This window comes from Mastigoproctus giganteus, chromosome 7 (genome assembly GCF_048544385.1).
Source record: "Mastigoproctus giganteus isolate SK-2022 chromosome 7, ASM4854438v1, whole genome shotgun sequence".
NCBI classification, from domain to species: Eukaryota; Metazoa; Arthropoda; class Arachnida; order Uropygi; family Thelyphonidae; genus Mastigoproctus; species Mastigoproctus giganteus.
This window is the reverse complement of record NC_143581.1, coordinates 78,980,855-78,998,932: the sequence shown is the minus strand read 5'-3', so window position 1 is coordinate 78,998,932 and position 18,078 is coordinate 78,980,855. Positions and strand designations below refer to the sequence as shown.

General features: G+C 35.7%; 1 protein-coding gene across 3 annotated transcripts in view; it reads left to right on the top strand.

The window, feature by feature from the left end:
• Positions 1–18,078, top strand: part of LOC150083015 (uncharacterized) — a 487,383-nt gene that overhangs the window by 131,879 nt on the left and 337,426 nt on the right. For all 3 annotated transcript variants that reach the window (XM_090377743.1, XM_090377741.1, XM_090377742.1), the window contains exons 4-5: positions 2,689–2,841; positions 12,234–13,070. In XM_090377743.1, coding sequence (XP_090233869.1) covers positions 2,689–2,841; positions 12,234–13,070 — 990 coding nt within the window. The remainder of the gene's footprint in view (positions 1–2,688; positions 2,842–12,233; positions 13,071–18,078) is intronic.

Below are 18,078 nucleotides of genomic sequence, written 5' to 3'. Positions count from 1 at the left end.
TACCACTGTCAGTGTGGTACCACAGAATTGATATGTTACTGTGGTATTACTACTTCCCATATGTAGTACTTTACATTTGTCAATGTTAAACTTCATTTGCCACCCATTTCTCAACCCATCTGCTAAACTTTTCTAGATCCTGTTGCAGCAGTGTACTGTCATTAGTGTCATTAGCAACCCTGCCAACCTTTGTATTGTCTGCAAACTTGGACATTAAGCATGATATACCATCATCAATATCATTTATAAATACAGAAAACAACAATGGACCCAACACTGAACCCTGAGGGACTCCACTAATAACGTTAGTCCACAAAGAGCAGTGTCCATTGATTTACCACTCTGTCTTCCCCCACTCAACCATCCCTTTATCCATAGCAGCAATTTGACTTCAATGCCACACTGCTCCAATTTGTGCAGCAGTCTTCCATGTGTAACAGTATCAAAGGCTTTTCGAAGATCCAAATATATGATATCAAAGTTATTCTTTGCATCCAGTTCCTTTGTGACTACATCACAGTATCCAATCAAATTAGTCAGACACAACTTCCCCTTAACAAACCCATGCTGTCTGAGCTATAACTGAAGTCTTGTCTAGATGATACTGCAATGCTTCTTTAACCAGTGCCGCCATTAATTTCCCTGGAACAGAAGTTAAACTAACAGGTCTGTAATTACCTGTGTATCCCTTTGATCCTCCTTTGTGGATTGGGGTCACATTTGCATATCTCCCGTCCATGGGTACCTCCCCTGAGTCCAGAGAAGCTCTCATAATTATGGCTAAAGGTTTGCTTACTTCCTTTGCCAACTCCTTTAGTATAACTGGATAGATTCCATCCATCCCAGGTGCCTTTCTTGCGTTTATCTTCAACAATTTCTTCTCCACTTTACTCTCAATTATTACAAGATTATCTGGCTTACTGCCCGAGTTGAATACACCTTTGGCATTCACCTCCCTGAATAACTCATGTGTGAATGTTGATGCAGAATATTCATTTAGTTTGTTAGCTACCTGAGCAGGATCATCAACAGTTGAATCATTGATATCAAGTGGATCAATCTGATTCATCCCCTTCCTTCTAGAGTTTTTACATAAGTAAAGAACTCTTCGCTGTTTTTCTTTGCATCCTTTGCCAAAGATTTCTCGTAATCTGCCTTCACCTCCTTTATAACTTGGTTACAGACAAGCTTATATCTATCATAGGCTGCTGTGTCATATGTTAATTTATATGTATCCCATGCATTTTTCTTTGTCACATCTCTAATTAGTTCATCTGTCATCAATTTAGGTCTAAATCCTGAACAATATTTCTTTGTTGGTATGAAAAGCTTAGTAGCTTCCAAGATTAATTCTTTGAATGCTTCCCATTTTGAATTTGCTGTTGGTAACATCATCAGTTGGTTCCACCGTATAGAATTCAAATACTATCTCAGACCACCGTAGTCACCTTTACGAAAGCAAAAACCCTTCCCTTTAATCTTGATGGTAGTTACCTCTTTGAGTAAATCCCACTTCAGCACACTGTGATCACTGCCACCTAGTGGTCCCTTTATCTGCAGATTCTTAATGCATGAAGAATCAATACTGATAATGAGGTCAAGAGTATTACTCCCTCTAGTTGTCTCCCAAACATGCTGCTGTAGAAATAAATCCATCATAGCCTTGCTAGTGTGTGAGTGACCAATCCACAAATTCCAGTCAACATCTGGGAAATTAAAATCCCCCATTATAAGGCACTCTAATTTACTTGCCCACTCTATTTCTCTGCACAATTGCTCATTATACTCATCAGATTCATTAGGCCTATAACACACACCTACTTATTTTTCCTTTCCCAATGCTTATGTCACACCATACATACTCAAAATTGCATTGTCTACCAACATCAATTGGATGCACTTCCTTAGATTTTGTGTTTCTTAACTAACAGAATAACCCCTCCTCCTTTCCTGTCCTGTCTATCCTTTCTGTACACATTGTACTCCCCAAATTCCAGTTCTGCACTGCTTATGTCTGTGCGACACCATGTCTCTGATATGCCAACAATATCTACCTTGGATGTCTTGACTAGCACTTCAAGACATCAAAGATGTAGAAAAAAACTAACCTTTTCTATATCATCACTGATATAGAAAAAGTTAGTGACCTAATCTTCTAAAGCAGTGGTTTTTGACCTTTTTTTTTTTAAATCATGGCACCCTTAATTATTTTATTTTTTGGCACCCGTACTCAATTTTCTGTCTGTTAGAGATCCAAGTGTGTATCTAATATTTAAAAAAAAAAATGTTATATGATAGTTATTATAATGATGTACCTTTTTATAATGAAATAAATACTTAAAAATAGGTTTAAGTAAATTAAACCCAAATTATGTGGCACCCCTGGAATGTTGTTGTGGCACCTCGGTTGAAAACCACTGTTCTAAAGTATATTAATGTTATGTAGCAAGTTAGATGAAAAGCTGTATTAAATGATATTTGAGGGTTATTTCTAAGCATAACTAATATTTATGCTTAGAAATAACATTTCTAAGCATAAGCATTTAGAAATAAACTTTTTATAAAGTTTTATATATGTTTCACCTTAAGCATAACTAATGTTTACAGGTAATTTTTATTTTGAAAATATACTTTAATATGTATATATTATTAGAACAGTTTCATAATATGTATATTTTTTAAATTTAGGCTATGCTAGGTATGGAATTAATGGAAACATGTATCCTTTGTATCCTTCTATGGTTTCTTTAACTTCTGCTGACAGTGGACCATATGCTGGAATGTTTTCCCATATTGGAAATTCTCCTAATCATTATCCTCATCTGCTTGAATCTCATAAAGGTATGGTCAGTCTAGGAATTATGCTGATGGTTATGAATAATTGCTAACATCTAAATCCTTATGAAATTTTTTTTTAAAACTTCATATGCAATATTTCTCAGACACTGAGTCACAAAATGGAGTGAGTTTCTCCCGAAAATTTCTACGAAGTAAATAGTATGAATTCAGAATTTAATTTTGCCTCCAGTAGAAGTGCAACACCACTCAGCCAAATGTGGTATTTTGCTGATATAGTACAGTATTGTTGTTTCTACAGAGAATGCACAAAACATCCAGAAAGCTGTATAACAAAATTATCTTCGATTATTTTAATAGACTTGTAGTGAAAGCTATATGGCCTATGAAATAAATTAGTTTAACTCTTCAGCAGGCATGTTTTTTTTTTTTTTTTTTTCCTGTCACATGAGCAGGTGCTTTTTCCCTGAAAAAGATAATTTTTAAATTTTTAAAAAATTTGTTCAATTTTTTTCCACTCCCATCCTTTTAATATTTTATTAGTAAATTTGTGAACAATCCCTTTTTTAATTGAAAAAATTTATTTAAAAATAATTTTTAAAACTTCAGATGATGAAGTTTATGAATGATGTGTACCATTTGTTTGTCTTGAATTCGTGTAAATTCATGCAAACAGGTGTGTTACACTGTGTGCCCTACTCTCAGTATTGCTGTAAACATGGCAAAGATTTCAGTTGCATGGTATAATTAAAGTTGCCTAATACCCTGTGGGAACTATGCAGCAAGATATAGGGAGAAGTAATACTATGCTGTAACACGGAATGGCATTTTAAAAATTTTTTCAAGTTTCAAAAATTGTTTAATTCTCATGCAACCCACCTTTCAATGTTTTATTAACACATCTGTAAACAGTCCATTTTTCTTAATTGAAAAATTATACTAAAAAATTTTTACATCTTATGGACAACATGCTAGCTCATGTCATATATACACATATGTATGTGCGTAGTATATGAGGTATGGCAATACCTCATACACTGACTGGTGCAATAAAAACAACACAAAGTGAAGCTCAAAAATGATTTTATTTTTATAGAAAGTAATCGCCACCTGATTCAGTGCACTTATTACACTATTCTAAAAGTTTTTGAAAAGAGTCAGCAACAGTATCCGAAGAGATGAAGTTCAATTCGGCAGTTACATTTTTCTTTATGTCCTCAATATCCTGAAATCTCTTTCCTTTTGACAGTGGTTTTCAACTTGGGAAAAAGGAATTATTCTGCTGGTGCTAGATTAGGAGTGTAGGGTGGATGGTTGATTTGTACAACACCATGTTTTGTCAAATGTCTTCACAACAAGTATGGAATAGGTGGAGGCATGGTTCTGCAATAAGAACCGTCAGCTTTTCTCTTAAAATTGTGGCCCTACATGGGAAATGCACTTCAGTAGTCTTTGAAGCACTGCAGGTAAAACACAGTATTGATCTCTCCCCTTCAGATTCAAATTCCTTGTAAATCATTTGTCAAAAAAAATGATCGATCAGCTTAATCTTGATCTTAGACTTCTGTAAACAAAACGTTTTGGGGCTTGGTGATGATTTTGAAGTCTGTAGCATGCTCTGATTCTTTGTTTCTAGGTTTTTTTTTTTTTTTTTTTATGTGAACCCCAAACACGAGAGGTATTAGAACCTATAGTACTTAGTACCGTGCTTGGGTTGGAGGTTGAGAAGACGAAAGAAGATATTTGTTGACATTGGACTTGAACTTCTGTAGATTTGTAATTTTCAGGAAATACGTATGAAGGAAGGTTGTTCCAGAAAACGGCAGTTGAATGAATAAATGAGGAAGATGAAAAGTTGGTTCTGTGGGTTTGAAGTTGGACAGTAAATGGATGTTGGCTGGTGGCGGCACGTGTTCGGAATGTTTTGAAAGAGAGAGCGGGAATTATAGAAGCCAATTCAGAAGAACAGTGCCCATGGAAATATCTGTAGAAGAGGCATGCAGCAGAAACAGTACGTCTATGAGAAAGCGAGTGGAGAGACTCCGTTAGAGATGAATCATTAATTAACCTAACTACCCTCTTCTGAATGGAATCAAGAAGCCTGAGAGAGGTTTTGGGGGCACCACCCCAAATGTGGGAACAATATTCCATGGCAGGGCGGATTTGCGATTTATACAGAGTGAGCAGCTGTTTGGAAGAAAAGTAACGCTGAGAGCGAAAGAGAAAACCAAGTTTTTTAGATGCAGAGGAAGCAATATTTGTAATGTGCTTGTGCCAAGAGAGATTAGAAGTCAGGGTAATCCCCAAAAGAGATATATCCTTTTGCCTAGAAATTGGAGTGTCACTAAAGATAAGCATAGGAGCAGAAGAATCCTTTTTGCGAGATATAAGACAAGACTGAGTTTTAGAAGGGTTGAAATCAACTAAGTTGTCTTTGCCCCACTGGAGAATTACCTGAAGATCGGCATTTAAGGAATTGGTAGCAGATTTTCGAGAAGTTGAAGCTGATTGAGCAGGGCAAGTTTTCTCAAAATGGAAAGTTGAATGCAATGTGCTATCATCGGCAAAACTATGGATAGGATTTCCAGTCAATGGAAGAAGGTCATTGATATACAAGAGGAAAAGAGTGGGGGAAAGAACTGAACCTTGGGGGACACCGGCATTAGTGGAGAAGTTAGAAGACAGAGAGCCATCTACCATCACCCTCGGTGAGCGATCAGAGAGAAAACTGGATAACCAATTACTAAAAACAGTTGGCAAACCATAAGATGGAAGCTTGTTTAGAAGACCTTTATGCCAAACACGATCGAAAGCCTTTGAGATGTCAAGAGCAACTGCTTGTGTTTCACCGAACCTTTCCATTGAAGTAGTCCATAAATGGGTAACATAAGCCAGAATATCACCAGTGGATCGACACCGACGGAATCCATACTGGCGATCGTTGATCAGACGGAAGGTTTCTAGGTAGTTTAAGAGTTGGCGGTTAATTGATTTCTCCATTACTTTAGAAAGAGTAGAAGTAATTGCAATGGGACGATAATTGGATGGGAGGGATTTGTCACCCTTTTTAGGAACTGGCTGGATATGAGCAAATTTCCAAGCAGAAGGAAAAACACCTTTGGAATAAGAAAGTGAAAAAAGGCGGCAAAGAATAGGAGTAAGTTCAGGAGCACAGATTTTGAGAACAAGTGGAGAAATACCATCAGGACCTGGAGCTTTCTTAGCATCAAGATTCATCAAAATCCTTCTGATATCCTTTTGACGGAAGACCACAGGAGGCATTGAATGGACCGTGTTGGGAATGGTGGGAGGTGTTTTACCGAGTTCATTAATACATGAGCTGGAAGAAAAATGGGATGCTAGCCGGTCAGCTTTATCCTTGGCTGAAGTGACAACAGAACCATCTGGTTTGGACAGAGGTGGAAGCAGAGATGGGCAAAAGTTGCGGCCAATAGCTTTGGCAAGAGACCAGAATGCTCGGCTACCATTAGGGCAAGAAGCAAGTTTTCTACTCTTAGCCTGTTCAAACTCTAGTTTGGACTGATTAATAACTGCTTTACAATTGTTGCGAGCTTTGGTGTAGGCAGAAAATGAAACTGAAGAATTAGAAACAAGCCAATTACGATATGCAACATTCTTCTCTTGAACAGCCTTAGCACATTTATTGGAAAACCAAGGTTTAGATAAAGGACGAGATTTTAAAGTGGAGTGTGGGATAAAGGATTCCATTCCCGCAAGAATAATTTCACTCACACGATCTGAGCAAACGTTGACATCAGGAGTTTTGAAACAGTAATCTGACCAAGGAAAAGAAGAAAAGAAGTCTCGCAGGTCATCCCATTTTGCATTCTTGTAATGCCAAACAACACGAGGTTGGGAATAGCCATGAGATAAAGGTTCCATTGGAGAAGAGACAATCACCAAGTTGTGATCTGAAGTGCCTAAAGGACCTCTCACTTCGACCGTGTACTTAGAAGGGTTGTTTGTGAGAAAAAGATCAAGCGTATTGGCTGTATGATTCGGATTGTCCGGTATTCTTGTAGGTAAATGAACAATCTGTGCTAGGTCATTAGTAATTGCAAAAGCCTCAGCATCTCGACCTGCTGGGTCGGTGTGACTAGAAAACGGAAGCCAGCTGGAGTTGTGAACATTAAAATCACCAAGGAAAATTACCTCACTGTTAGGAAAGTTGGACTGGAGAAAGTCAAGTTGCAACGAGAGGAAGTCAAAGAGCTCCAAGTGATTAGTGGAGTTGGGAGAACGGTAGAGACAACAGATGAATTTGACACAATGAGGTAGAGAGATTTTAAGCCAGAGAAGATCAAAGAGAGGAGATTCCAAATTGCCAAGTCTCTGACAGGGAATATCAGAACGGACATATGCACAAGTACCACCTTTGAGGCGAAAGGAATCATACAGCGAATAATTTGGGCATCTGAGATGAACAGTAGTTGAATCAACCGATAACTGAGATTCTGTCAGAAAAAGTACATGGGGTTTGGCAGACTGCAAGTGGAAATGGACATCGTTGAGATTAGAATTGAGACCACGTATATTTGTGAAATGAATTAGGAAATCCTTGGGAGGTTTAGATCTTTTCGCAGATAAGCTTGTTCTATTAGTTTGACAATTCATGGTGTATTCAATAGTAAGAAAAAGTGGGTGGGACATGCTGTATGAAGTAATGAAATTTTTGGATATGGCGTACATGTGGGAAGAATATACCCAAATCCTTGACATAACGTGGCCTCGACAATGCTCCCCGCATACACACTACTCGGACTCCCTCCAGTCACTATCTGGCAGAGTAGAGGTAGCAAGATTATACACTAGCTGATCCGGAAGCCTCCTAGAGAGTTACCAATAGGTTCGGTCCGGTGTACTAACTAGCGGCCGGCCTGCGAAAACCGTTTTAGAGCTGTACCCTCGAAATGTAAGGAATATTGGATCTCGCCACAACGTTCATCATAACCTCAAGAGTCATCAATCATACTGCATGAGGGAAGAGATAGGGAAGGGTTGACCGGAACTTAGCTCTAGAGACTAAACATGGGTTCCACCACTTCAAGCCTCCAATAAGCAAAGTGGTGGTATTTCACCGGTTGATGAGAGTCATCTACCACCTAGTAGGTTGTATTGAAACACCCAACACTCATTTCTAGTGAAAATAAAATCAAGGAAATTAGGATTGTCTTGACAAGTCTGGTTAAAGACTTTGCATGATGGCACTCTTTGCTTCTTCTGAGGCTGTGCAGCATAAATTTTGTAGAAACCTTCCTGATCCCTAAATCTTCATACAAAATTTGGCAAATCATCTCTTTATTCATATCAGCCATCATTCTGAGGCTCAAACAATGTCCTCTTGCCATATTTCCTAAACTTTTGCAACTCTTCTCATTTCAAGAGGTTGACAGATGTCCACCTCTTGAGTCATTTCAAACACCTTACGTCTGTCTTTGAACTGCTTATACTATTAAAACACACTGGTAGCTTAACTATGTATATATTGTATGTAATGTGTGTATGTGCAGGGCATATTCAGGGGTAAGAGGGGGCTTATGTCCCCCTTAATCAAAAATTCTTAAAGAAAAAGAATGCAAGAGGTGTTTTGCTTCTTCTTTACTCTCTCAAGGGTTTCCAGTCTCTGAGTGTAATATTGTTTTTTTTCTAGTTTGCAATTTTTGTAAACAATTTTATGCACAATTTTAGTGTATACACATACTTCTATTATTCTTTCATTTTATAATGTTCTTACATATTTCATAACCTTGTTTGCTCCATGTGTTATATTGCCAAATGTTTGGAGATAATATATTATTGTCATTTTTTGTGACATGTATTACTTTTTTTTTTTTTTTTTTTTTTTTGGAAAACATGTATTAGTCACATGCTTTCCTAATATTCAAATAAAGATAATCAATGAAACATTTATTTATGTATGTATAAGTTTTCCTAGGCCTATTTAAAAAATAAAAAAAAAACACTGAAAAGCCTGGTCACCATGGCCCCTCCTTACGATGATACCTGGTTATGATGCAGCATATAGGTATGCACATGCACTGCTGTACAATATCCACACAACTCTTCATTGGTAGTTGCTCACTTCTTATCCAGCACCGTATGTCATATAACTGTAAATATGTTTATAGGTATTCAAGGAGACAGCAGTACGATTGTGAATGCCTGATGCCACAATTGACAGAGTTAACATTCTGCAAATGAAGTGGACTGCTATATCCCAACTAATGCCAGACACTGTCTAGTTTGGTGCAACTCGCACCCTTTTTGAACCATGGACCTGTGGAAGCAGACTGCTACATGTTGACCAATCCAGATACTGTATAGCTCAGCCTAAGGCCTTCTATTCTTGGACTGTAAACCAATTGAAAGCTGTGCTTTGTAGTGACACATTAGTCTACCAGTCTGACAATCATTCTTATGCGTGGCGTATGCCTGGAGAAAGCTGTCTGCTAGATGTTCCACTGACAATGAAGTTTGGTGGAGACTGTATTATTGGTGGAGTCTGGTGCTGTATTTCGTAGTTTGGCCTGGAACCATTGGTTGTTTTAGACTAAACTATGAATTCTGAGGTTGTGATGGGCACGATTTAATGATCAATAATTGATATTTCAATAATCGAAATCTAATGAGTTATATTTAGATTAGTTAATTATGAAATGTGCAATAATCAGTCTCTCTCTCATAATGTAACTTACATATATTCGATTATTTCAATTATAATAATTGATTATGCCTCATCTCATATTGCTTTACTGTCCAGGAAATCTAGACCCACGGTATGAGGTCTAGATTTCGTGGACAATGCAACGCGCGCACCCCCCCCCCCTACTATTCTATTCTTATCTATAACAGTGGCTGTCTACTATTATGTAGATGACTGCCCTTTGCATAATATATAAAAGTGTGTGAGTGTGTGTGTGTGTGTGTGTTATGAATGCATGGAAAAGTGACTTAGTCCATTGGTATTTGTTACTTTTTCACTAAATTATGATGCTTATTGAAAATGAAGCATTTCAGAAACACTACAGTTTACATATGTATTACTGTGATAACTTAATATTGAAATTTATATCACAAAATTAAAATAAGTCTTGGAATCTAAGGAATTTCTGTATTATTATAAATGGTTGGCAGGCGATTTTTACTTGAAATCCTGAAACAGTTTAGTACTTCAGCATTTTTTAGATGTGTGGAGATTGAGCCAATCCCCAGTGCTAAAATCCAATTTCAATTTTAATTTCAAGCTTTGATTTAAACTAATTTTCAATGATGGTTTGAGATGGTGAATGAATGAAAAATCTGCCTTTTACCTCCGTGAACCAATATCATTTATATTTAAGTCTCACTGAGACGTGGGGAGATTCAGTTTGTGTAAATCAGATCTGCTATTTAATTCCTGTAAGTTTGTAAAGAATAAATTTTAATAAATTGTAACTTCTCACTTTTAAAATTTTTTTTTTTTTTTTTTGTATTGTTTATTTTAGAACTGGTGTGATGAAATTCATGCACATGTTTGCACATACTCATAATCTTAGATGCATGCATGTGCATGCACATGCAGGCATACTTATTGATGCTTTTTCCTATTTGGCAAAAGCAGCTGATCACAGGATGAACATCATAATATGGGAAATGTATAATGTTTTGGAAGTTGAGGTTTCAGGTGAGGCTTATAAGTTCCATGATCATCACACTGAAATCTTTGCAAATTTTCTTTTTTGAGTAGGCCAGCAGAAAAGCATGTATCAGATCAAATCTCACATGCCCAAAACATGAAGCAAGTATTGAATACTGCTTGCTGCTGCCAGACAGGAAATGTAGTAATATAATATGTTTGTACATAGTTCTATGTGTGTTATTTGCATAGAGTCGTTACACTTTTATTGGATTTCAAAAAAAAAAAAAAAAGAAAAAAAAATGGAAGTAAAATTAAGCAATACATTAGTTATATGGCCATTTTCATCTGGTCATGAAAATTTTTAAATATGGATTCATAAATTCGTATTATATAACTGTTATTAAAAGTTCAGTTTAATGTCAATAGTATTAGGCAGTGTTTTGTAATAATTTATTTTGTTATACATTATTACTCCCATAAAAAAGATTGTTTCCTTATTGCTAACTATAAAAGACTGCATAACCATTTTTATTGGGATACCTACCATGCATACGTCCAGTTATTAATACAAAATTTTATTGAAAAGAGCCACTTTAAAGGTTAGCAGTTGCTTAATGACAGTCATCAGGGTGAGCTACTGTAAGATCTAGGAAAATTGATGGGCTGTGCTATGGCAGTTGAAGTTTTAACATTGACAAATTCAAGGTACTGCATATGGGTAACAGTAACCTGAGAGTAACTTATCAACTGTGTGGTACTACACCCAGGTTAGTGGAGAATGAAAAAGACCTGGGGGGGGGGGTAATCGACATGAAATTCTGAGCAGATTAGATATGCTGCCAGGACAGCTCATGGGGATTTGTTAATGATATAGAGAAACTTTGCTAGCAGGGATAAGGAGGTGATCATCCCTTTGTATAAAGGCAATGGTTAGGCTGCATTACTGTATACAGTTCTGGAGGCCTGCCTTTAGGAAGGATGTAGATCTGGTGGAACAGGTGCAGAGAAGGGCAACCAGGCTGGTGAAGGGAACAAAAGGGTGCTCTTACCTTGAAAGGCTTCAATTCTGCAAATTTCAGCATCTTGAGACTAGGCCCCTACAAAGAGATCTGATCTGAGTTTGAAGCCTTGAATGGATTGAGTAAAATGAATGTTAATGACATTCTTCCACTTGCTGAGGCTATACACATAAGGAGACATAAATTCAAGTTGTATGGTTGCAGGATAGATGTGTGGAAGTGTGCCTTCAGCCACCAGGTGGTTGATCGTTGAAACAGGCTTCCATCTGTTGTTGCGGAAGTGGGTGGGTTGAATAAATTCAAGGAAGAACTAGACAAATTCTTGGATGGTATGTGGGTGAACTGTTTAGTTTGCTTTTGCTATATAAGCTTACTTTCTTGCACATTTGCCATTACTACTGCTTTTTATGAAAATTATATTGCCACCTTATCTATTGCCGTAATTAAAGATGAGATATACTCTCATCTATAGAGAAAGATATCTATAGGTCTTCATGGTTCAGTTACCAAAGGCAGATGGAATTTATTTTAAAAAGAGCATCAACTTTGGGCTTTTAATATAAACAACCTTTGAATGAGTAGTAATTATTTTTGTATTATATAAAATTTTTAACTGCATTCTTTCAAATTTTTTTTTACTTCATAATGAAATTGTTATAGCGAAATAAAAAAAAAAATTACAAAATAAAATGACCATAGTGTTTATATATATGTATGTGTTGCTATTACTTATTAGTGTTTCTAACATATTTCTGTCTTTTTTCCAATTCTGTGATTAGATGCAAGCTTTCTTTCTCCAGGCCTTAGTATTGGTTCACCTATGACTCCCACCACCCATATGAATCATGTATCGCCCTTGTCTAATTTTACACAGAGTTTGGAAAGGACTAATGCATATAATAATTTTAGCCTTGGTATGAAAAGTATTGATGTTGCACAAAGAATACTAGAAAGTGAAGAAGAAAATTTAAGTAGAACTGACCGCCTTCTAGATATTTTTGCAAAGCCAAATGTATCTAGCCACCATTCCATTTCAGAGAAAACAAAATTGACTGGTAGGTGTATAGACTCTCCAAAAAAAAGTGAAAGGGGAAATCTTTCAGCATCTGATCTAAGCAAGCATACTGTTTCGGTAATAAAAGAAAAAGAAAGCTGTGAAACAAAGTCTTTGAAAAAGAATGATGAAAAACCCAAGTACACATCATTAGAACAGATGTCTGGTGTAAGATGTAATGGAATTTCTGCAAATACAAGAGACAGGGTTTCACATGATAGTTTACAACTCTCCAGGTCAGAAGATGTAAAAGGTATACCTAATTCCGGTGCTACAAAACAGCCTTGTTCTCTTTGTGTAACAAAATTTCAGTGTGAAAATCTTGAAACAGGTGACAGCAAAAAAAAGTTTCATTTAGATTCTCAGAGTGAAGGTAAAACAAATCATGAGGTAGAATCATTTACTTCAAAAAACTATGAGCACTCTGTGGTTCAAGTTGCAGTAGTTACAGCGGCTACTGTTACGTCAAGTCCTGTTGCTACTACTAATACGCTTTCATTTAGTCACCACATGACAGAAACATCTACTATGACTGCTAGCCATGTACATCATATATCACCAGGTAAGCATTTTTTGTTTGTTTTTACAGAATTTATCAAAATAAGTTTTTATTATTGCCTTTCATAGTTTCATGATATCACTTTTGAAATTTCCATTTGCAATTGATTGAATAAGTAATGAATCTAATTTATCTGTTCATGTAGTTTATTGCTTGCTCATAATGGATAGTATTAGCATATGAAGCAGGGGCAAACTTTTTGAATTCATATTTAGCATTTATTCTGTCAGTGAACAGATTGCTATTTAATAGGGAAAGAAAAAAATTCAGGAATAACAAGCAAAATTGTAGAAATGGTAGAAAAGGAATTCCAACAATGTTTTTTTTTTTTTTTTTTTTTTCCAGTTCATTGTAATGAATACATCAGATAATTATATATATATTGCTAACTCTTTCTGTATTTTATTGGACGATGGTATATACTGTGGTACTTTGTTATTCTAAGGTCTGTTTAGTGATCTCCATTATACTACTGTTGTTCTGGTCCTGAGTGCCAAGCAATGTTAATGAGCAATGGCACCTTTTCTTAGGGATTATTCTAGTTCACCCAACTGGAAATACTTTTCTTCTGAGTTTCATAAGGCTGTTAACTCTTGAGTGTCTGAATTGAATAAGGCTAGTTATATGTTAGAAAGGAAAGTTACCTTCCTTTAATCCTTTTTATTTTTGTTTAAACTAACCCTCTTTTCTTTGATTGGGTCACCAGGTAGCACTATTCTTGTCTCCATGTGGTGGGATATAACACGGAGGAAAAAGACTTGTCCTAGGACCAAAAAGAGAAAAACATGGTTTTGCACCATGAAAACCTAAATCAAATCAAGCACAAAACATGAATAACTTGTACATTAATTTTTCTAGGTCAACAGTTGTAACCTAAACATTTAAGAAAAAAAAAAAAAGATATGTCCACTATAGGAATGGACAAAAAACTACTCAGAAACTTACTCGGTTCCAACTTTTGTGATCATTCATTCCAATAGTGAAAATCCAATTAACAAATTTTCTTCATTTAGAGTTCAAATGAAATTAGGAAGCTAAGCTGGATCTGCCAGGTCTGTAAAAAGACTATCCTCATTGAGACCTCCAGTGCAAAAGATTAAGAGCAGCTTTTGAATATCCCAGTCCAATATCCTTTATAGAAGTGACCTTGGGATCTATAAGATGTGTCTGAAGCTGATATCTTACAATAACTTAAAGAACAGGAGTAATCGAAGTTAAGAGAATCTTCACCAGAAAATGACAGTACTCCCAATCCTCTGTAACCTTATCTTCACCTTCAACACACTGTCCCAAGTAATAGGTCACCTATATATGCACATTACTTCCAAAATAATAATGTAACAGGCTTGGCTGTTTGTTCATCTGCTCTATACTTGTTCTTAAGTGGGAGATAGTCAGTGATCTGATTTAATCTGATTTCTTTATTGGGATATCATATAATGGTTTGTTTTGATGCAGCAACCACTTTCCAGGAAATAATTGAATTAATCAACCAGCTCTCTTGTCATCCTAACATTCTGCAATGGCTCACTGAGAGAGCAGATTGACAAATTAAAAAAATTTGCTACACTTGACCCACAAATAATCCAGCAATCTTCAACTGACGAAGCAGTTGAGTATGTCCACAAAAGATATTGTATCCAAGAGAAAAAGCCATACAAAAGCCTTGATATTACCAATACACTCAAATTTAGTGGAATGTTGTGAAAAAAAAAAAAATAAATAAAATAAAGCTTGGAAAACCTTTCACCACAGTTCAACCATACTAATCTTTCAATATAAACTGAAGTAAGAATGTGGCATGTTTGCTGTTACAATAAAAAGGCCATTTGGATTTGCTTCACTTCAACCATAAATCAAGCAACGCCTATATATATAAAATTTGAAAAACAATCAGAAAAATGAATGGTAAATACCATGCTCTTGTGCCTATCATGGGATGGAGAACATAGCATCGTTGACCTTTTACAAATTATCAGTGTGTTAGGGGAGGCTTTAGTGGAAATGGCAGCAGAAAGCTACACATCAGCCTGCTGAAGATACAAATCAAATTCAGAAAAATAAATGTAAAATTTTTCTTTAAAAGGAGATGAACAATGAGATTAACAAGGAGATGAAAATTATCTTCTTTAAAAGGAGATAATTTTCATCTCCTTGCTTTACTATCCATGAATTATATAGCGCTCTCTCAATATCTAGATGCCATGCTATAGGATCAGATAATTCACTTTTCAGTGACATGGATACCAGTTTGTTAGTCTCTTCTCAATCTGTTCAACAGACTTCCTTTAGAATATAAATCCTCAAACAATGGGAATTGTCTGCATCATACTGCAGTCTTTGCCTTCCTCAAATGGAGGTCCAATAAAACCCACTTACCAGGCTATTGCCTTTGCAAAATTCTTGAAAAGATGGTAAACTCTTTTGAAAAAGTGGTACATTGGTATGGTACCTTGAAAATTTCAACCCCCATTCATTCTGTACAATTTCATATTCAATCAAATAGATCAACACTTGGATATATTAAGAATAAAGAACGCCATTTGGACTGCATTCCTTCCTTCGATGGGAACATATATAATGGTTCGTTTTGACGTCAGGCTTATGATTTCACAAAGAAGTATGGAATATTCTGTGAATTGCATCACTACAGGCTTAATCTGTTAATATTATTTTCTGGTATCAGAAAAAATCAGATATTTTCTGATTTTTATACAGAACTTCTCTTATGAAGCATCTAAGTTTGCTTTAAAACTTCATTAAGATTTCTTACAAGAAGAGGAATTCCTCCAGCTCTATCACTACCTATGCTTAGTTCTCGAATTTACGAGTTAATTCATCCCTAGCATGCGCTCGTAAAGCGGGAATTTATTTCCCATAGACATAATTTTAAAAATAGGGATTACGTTCTCAACAATGAAATTAGTTAGCTAATTAGTTTGTTTAAACAATGATTGATTTATCGAAAGAAATGAAAATGTAGCCTGTAAAATCAAGCAAATTATAATAAAAGAGAAATTATTTATGACTTACAAATGTTAAAGAATGTTTATTCTTCATCGTCATCAACTAAATGCACACTCGTTATTGACTCGGCACTCCGTTGGTTTGTTTCACAAGGCGTCGTCTTCTTCAGAAATGTTTCAAGAGGCGTTTGTTTCCAAGATAATCTTCACTTTTAATTATAAATTTCATGATTTCATGCATAAGCATTTTTTAATGGCACCCACAAATTGCAACTAACACGATTCACGTGGAGTAGCAAGTTTATGAAGCTTTAAAAAAAGAATGAAGAGAAGATTCTGAAAATTTATATGTTTTTTTATACGATTAAAGATTTCAGTAAAGGGGAAACACATTTCACCATAATAGCGTAAAAACCCACAATTCTAGCTATTGGTATTTTTGCAAATGTAAGAAGATAGTTTACTACCCATTTATAATTGCTTGCAGTAACAGAAAAGCCCAATAAACTGGAAAGTGCAAATTGTTTTTATTGTTTTATGGTCGTGACCTCCAGAAATGTGCGTTAAAAAAATGTCACAAAGGCATTCAGAATCAGTTCTTATAATGGAACATATGATAATGATGAAAGTGTAGTACATTCATTGTGATTTGAATTTGTAATTAATACAATTTACACTATAAAAATGACCTTTTAGAAATTATATAGTGAAAATTTCCACTTCCGAGAATTTGAAACGAATTACCAAAAACAATGTATTATTGGGTTCACATTAAGATATTTTAACGATACGATGGTGTCTCTGGAACTGATTAATATCGTAAAGCAGAGTACACTGTATCGTATAGCTATTCGCGTGGTTTGGAATGTAGTATTTACGAATGTTTAACATTCATTTTTTGCAATTAATGTTGATATTTTCGATTTTGTTGATACTTGGGGAAAAAAAACCTCATAAACCCGGGAACTCGTAAAGTGAGAACTGCCTGTACTTAGTTCTATCTACTTTATAATTACCGTCAACACTGTTGATGAACAACCCCCACTTCTGTTGATAAAGCACTGTTTGTAGATGATCTGAGCATTTTGTCATGTAAAAAAACATTTAATGCCTTCCATTAAGAGGCAGTTAAAAGAGACAATAACTAAGATCAGTTTGTGGGTTTAGAAAACTTATAAAATTTGGCTGTCACTTAGAAAAACTGCAACTTAATGGCCAAACAATACTAGTATGCATTAACAAGGAGAACTTTCTTTATTGCTTAAAATTTTTTTGTTTAAAATTAGTAGTGTGGTTATTACTTGTGTTTATCTGATTAAGTTGGTGAAATCATACTTTTCTTGGTCTTCAAAGTTGCTTTAAAAACCATTGTCTCTGCCACCATTGTGTTGTATTGATATAAGAATGTTCAAATTCTGCCTCTGTTGTTACAATATTGATGTAGGAATGATGTAGGCACTGTGTTAGTTTTCTATATAGTTTTGTAGGGAGTAATCAATATCAGAAGTGTTTTATTAGATTTATAAAATCTAAGTTTATAGCAATAAAAATGCGATTTTATAATGTAACTGTATAATTATACTGGCATCAAATAAGTGGGATTAGTGTGGCATTTTCGTATCTCTTAGTTTTGTGTGTATTAAATTACTTTGAGACAAAATCATCCCTCAGACTAGAGCAGCAAAGCGAAGAGCTCAAAGTAGTGGGAGAACTGCCAAGGGAAGTTCTCCTATGAATCAGGATTATGTTATCGTGCATTACTTGTTCCCTCCCTGTGAAGCAACCTTTAACAGGACATAATACAGCCACAGCAGATGCCTTTGTGTGTGCATTGCAAAAAGCATGGGAAAGTGAAAGTTAAGTGAATAAAGAGTTCTTATAGGCTTATGTGAAAGGCTTTGAAGCATGGGGTTGTGATGCCCTTGAAGGATTAAAAGAGATGATTCCATCAAATGCTTTGTTTCCCAGCCCATGCTCCAGCATCAGGGACAACATCTTCCAGAGCGGAAATCCTTTGTCCTGCAGAAAGTAGCTATAGTTGGTGA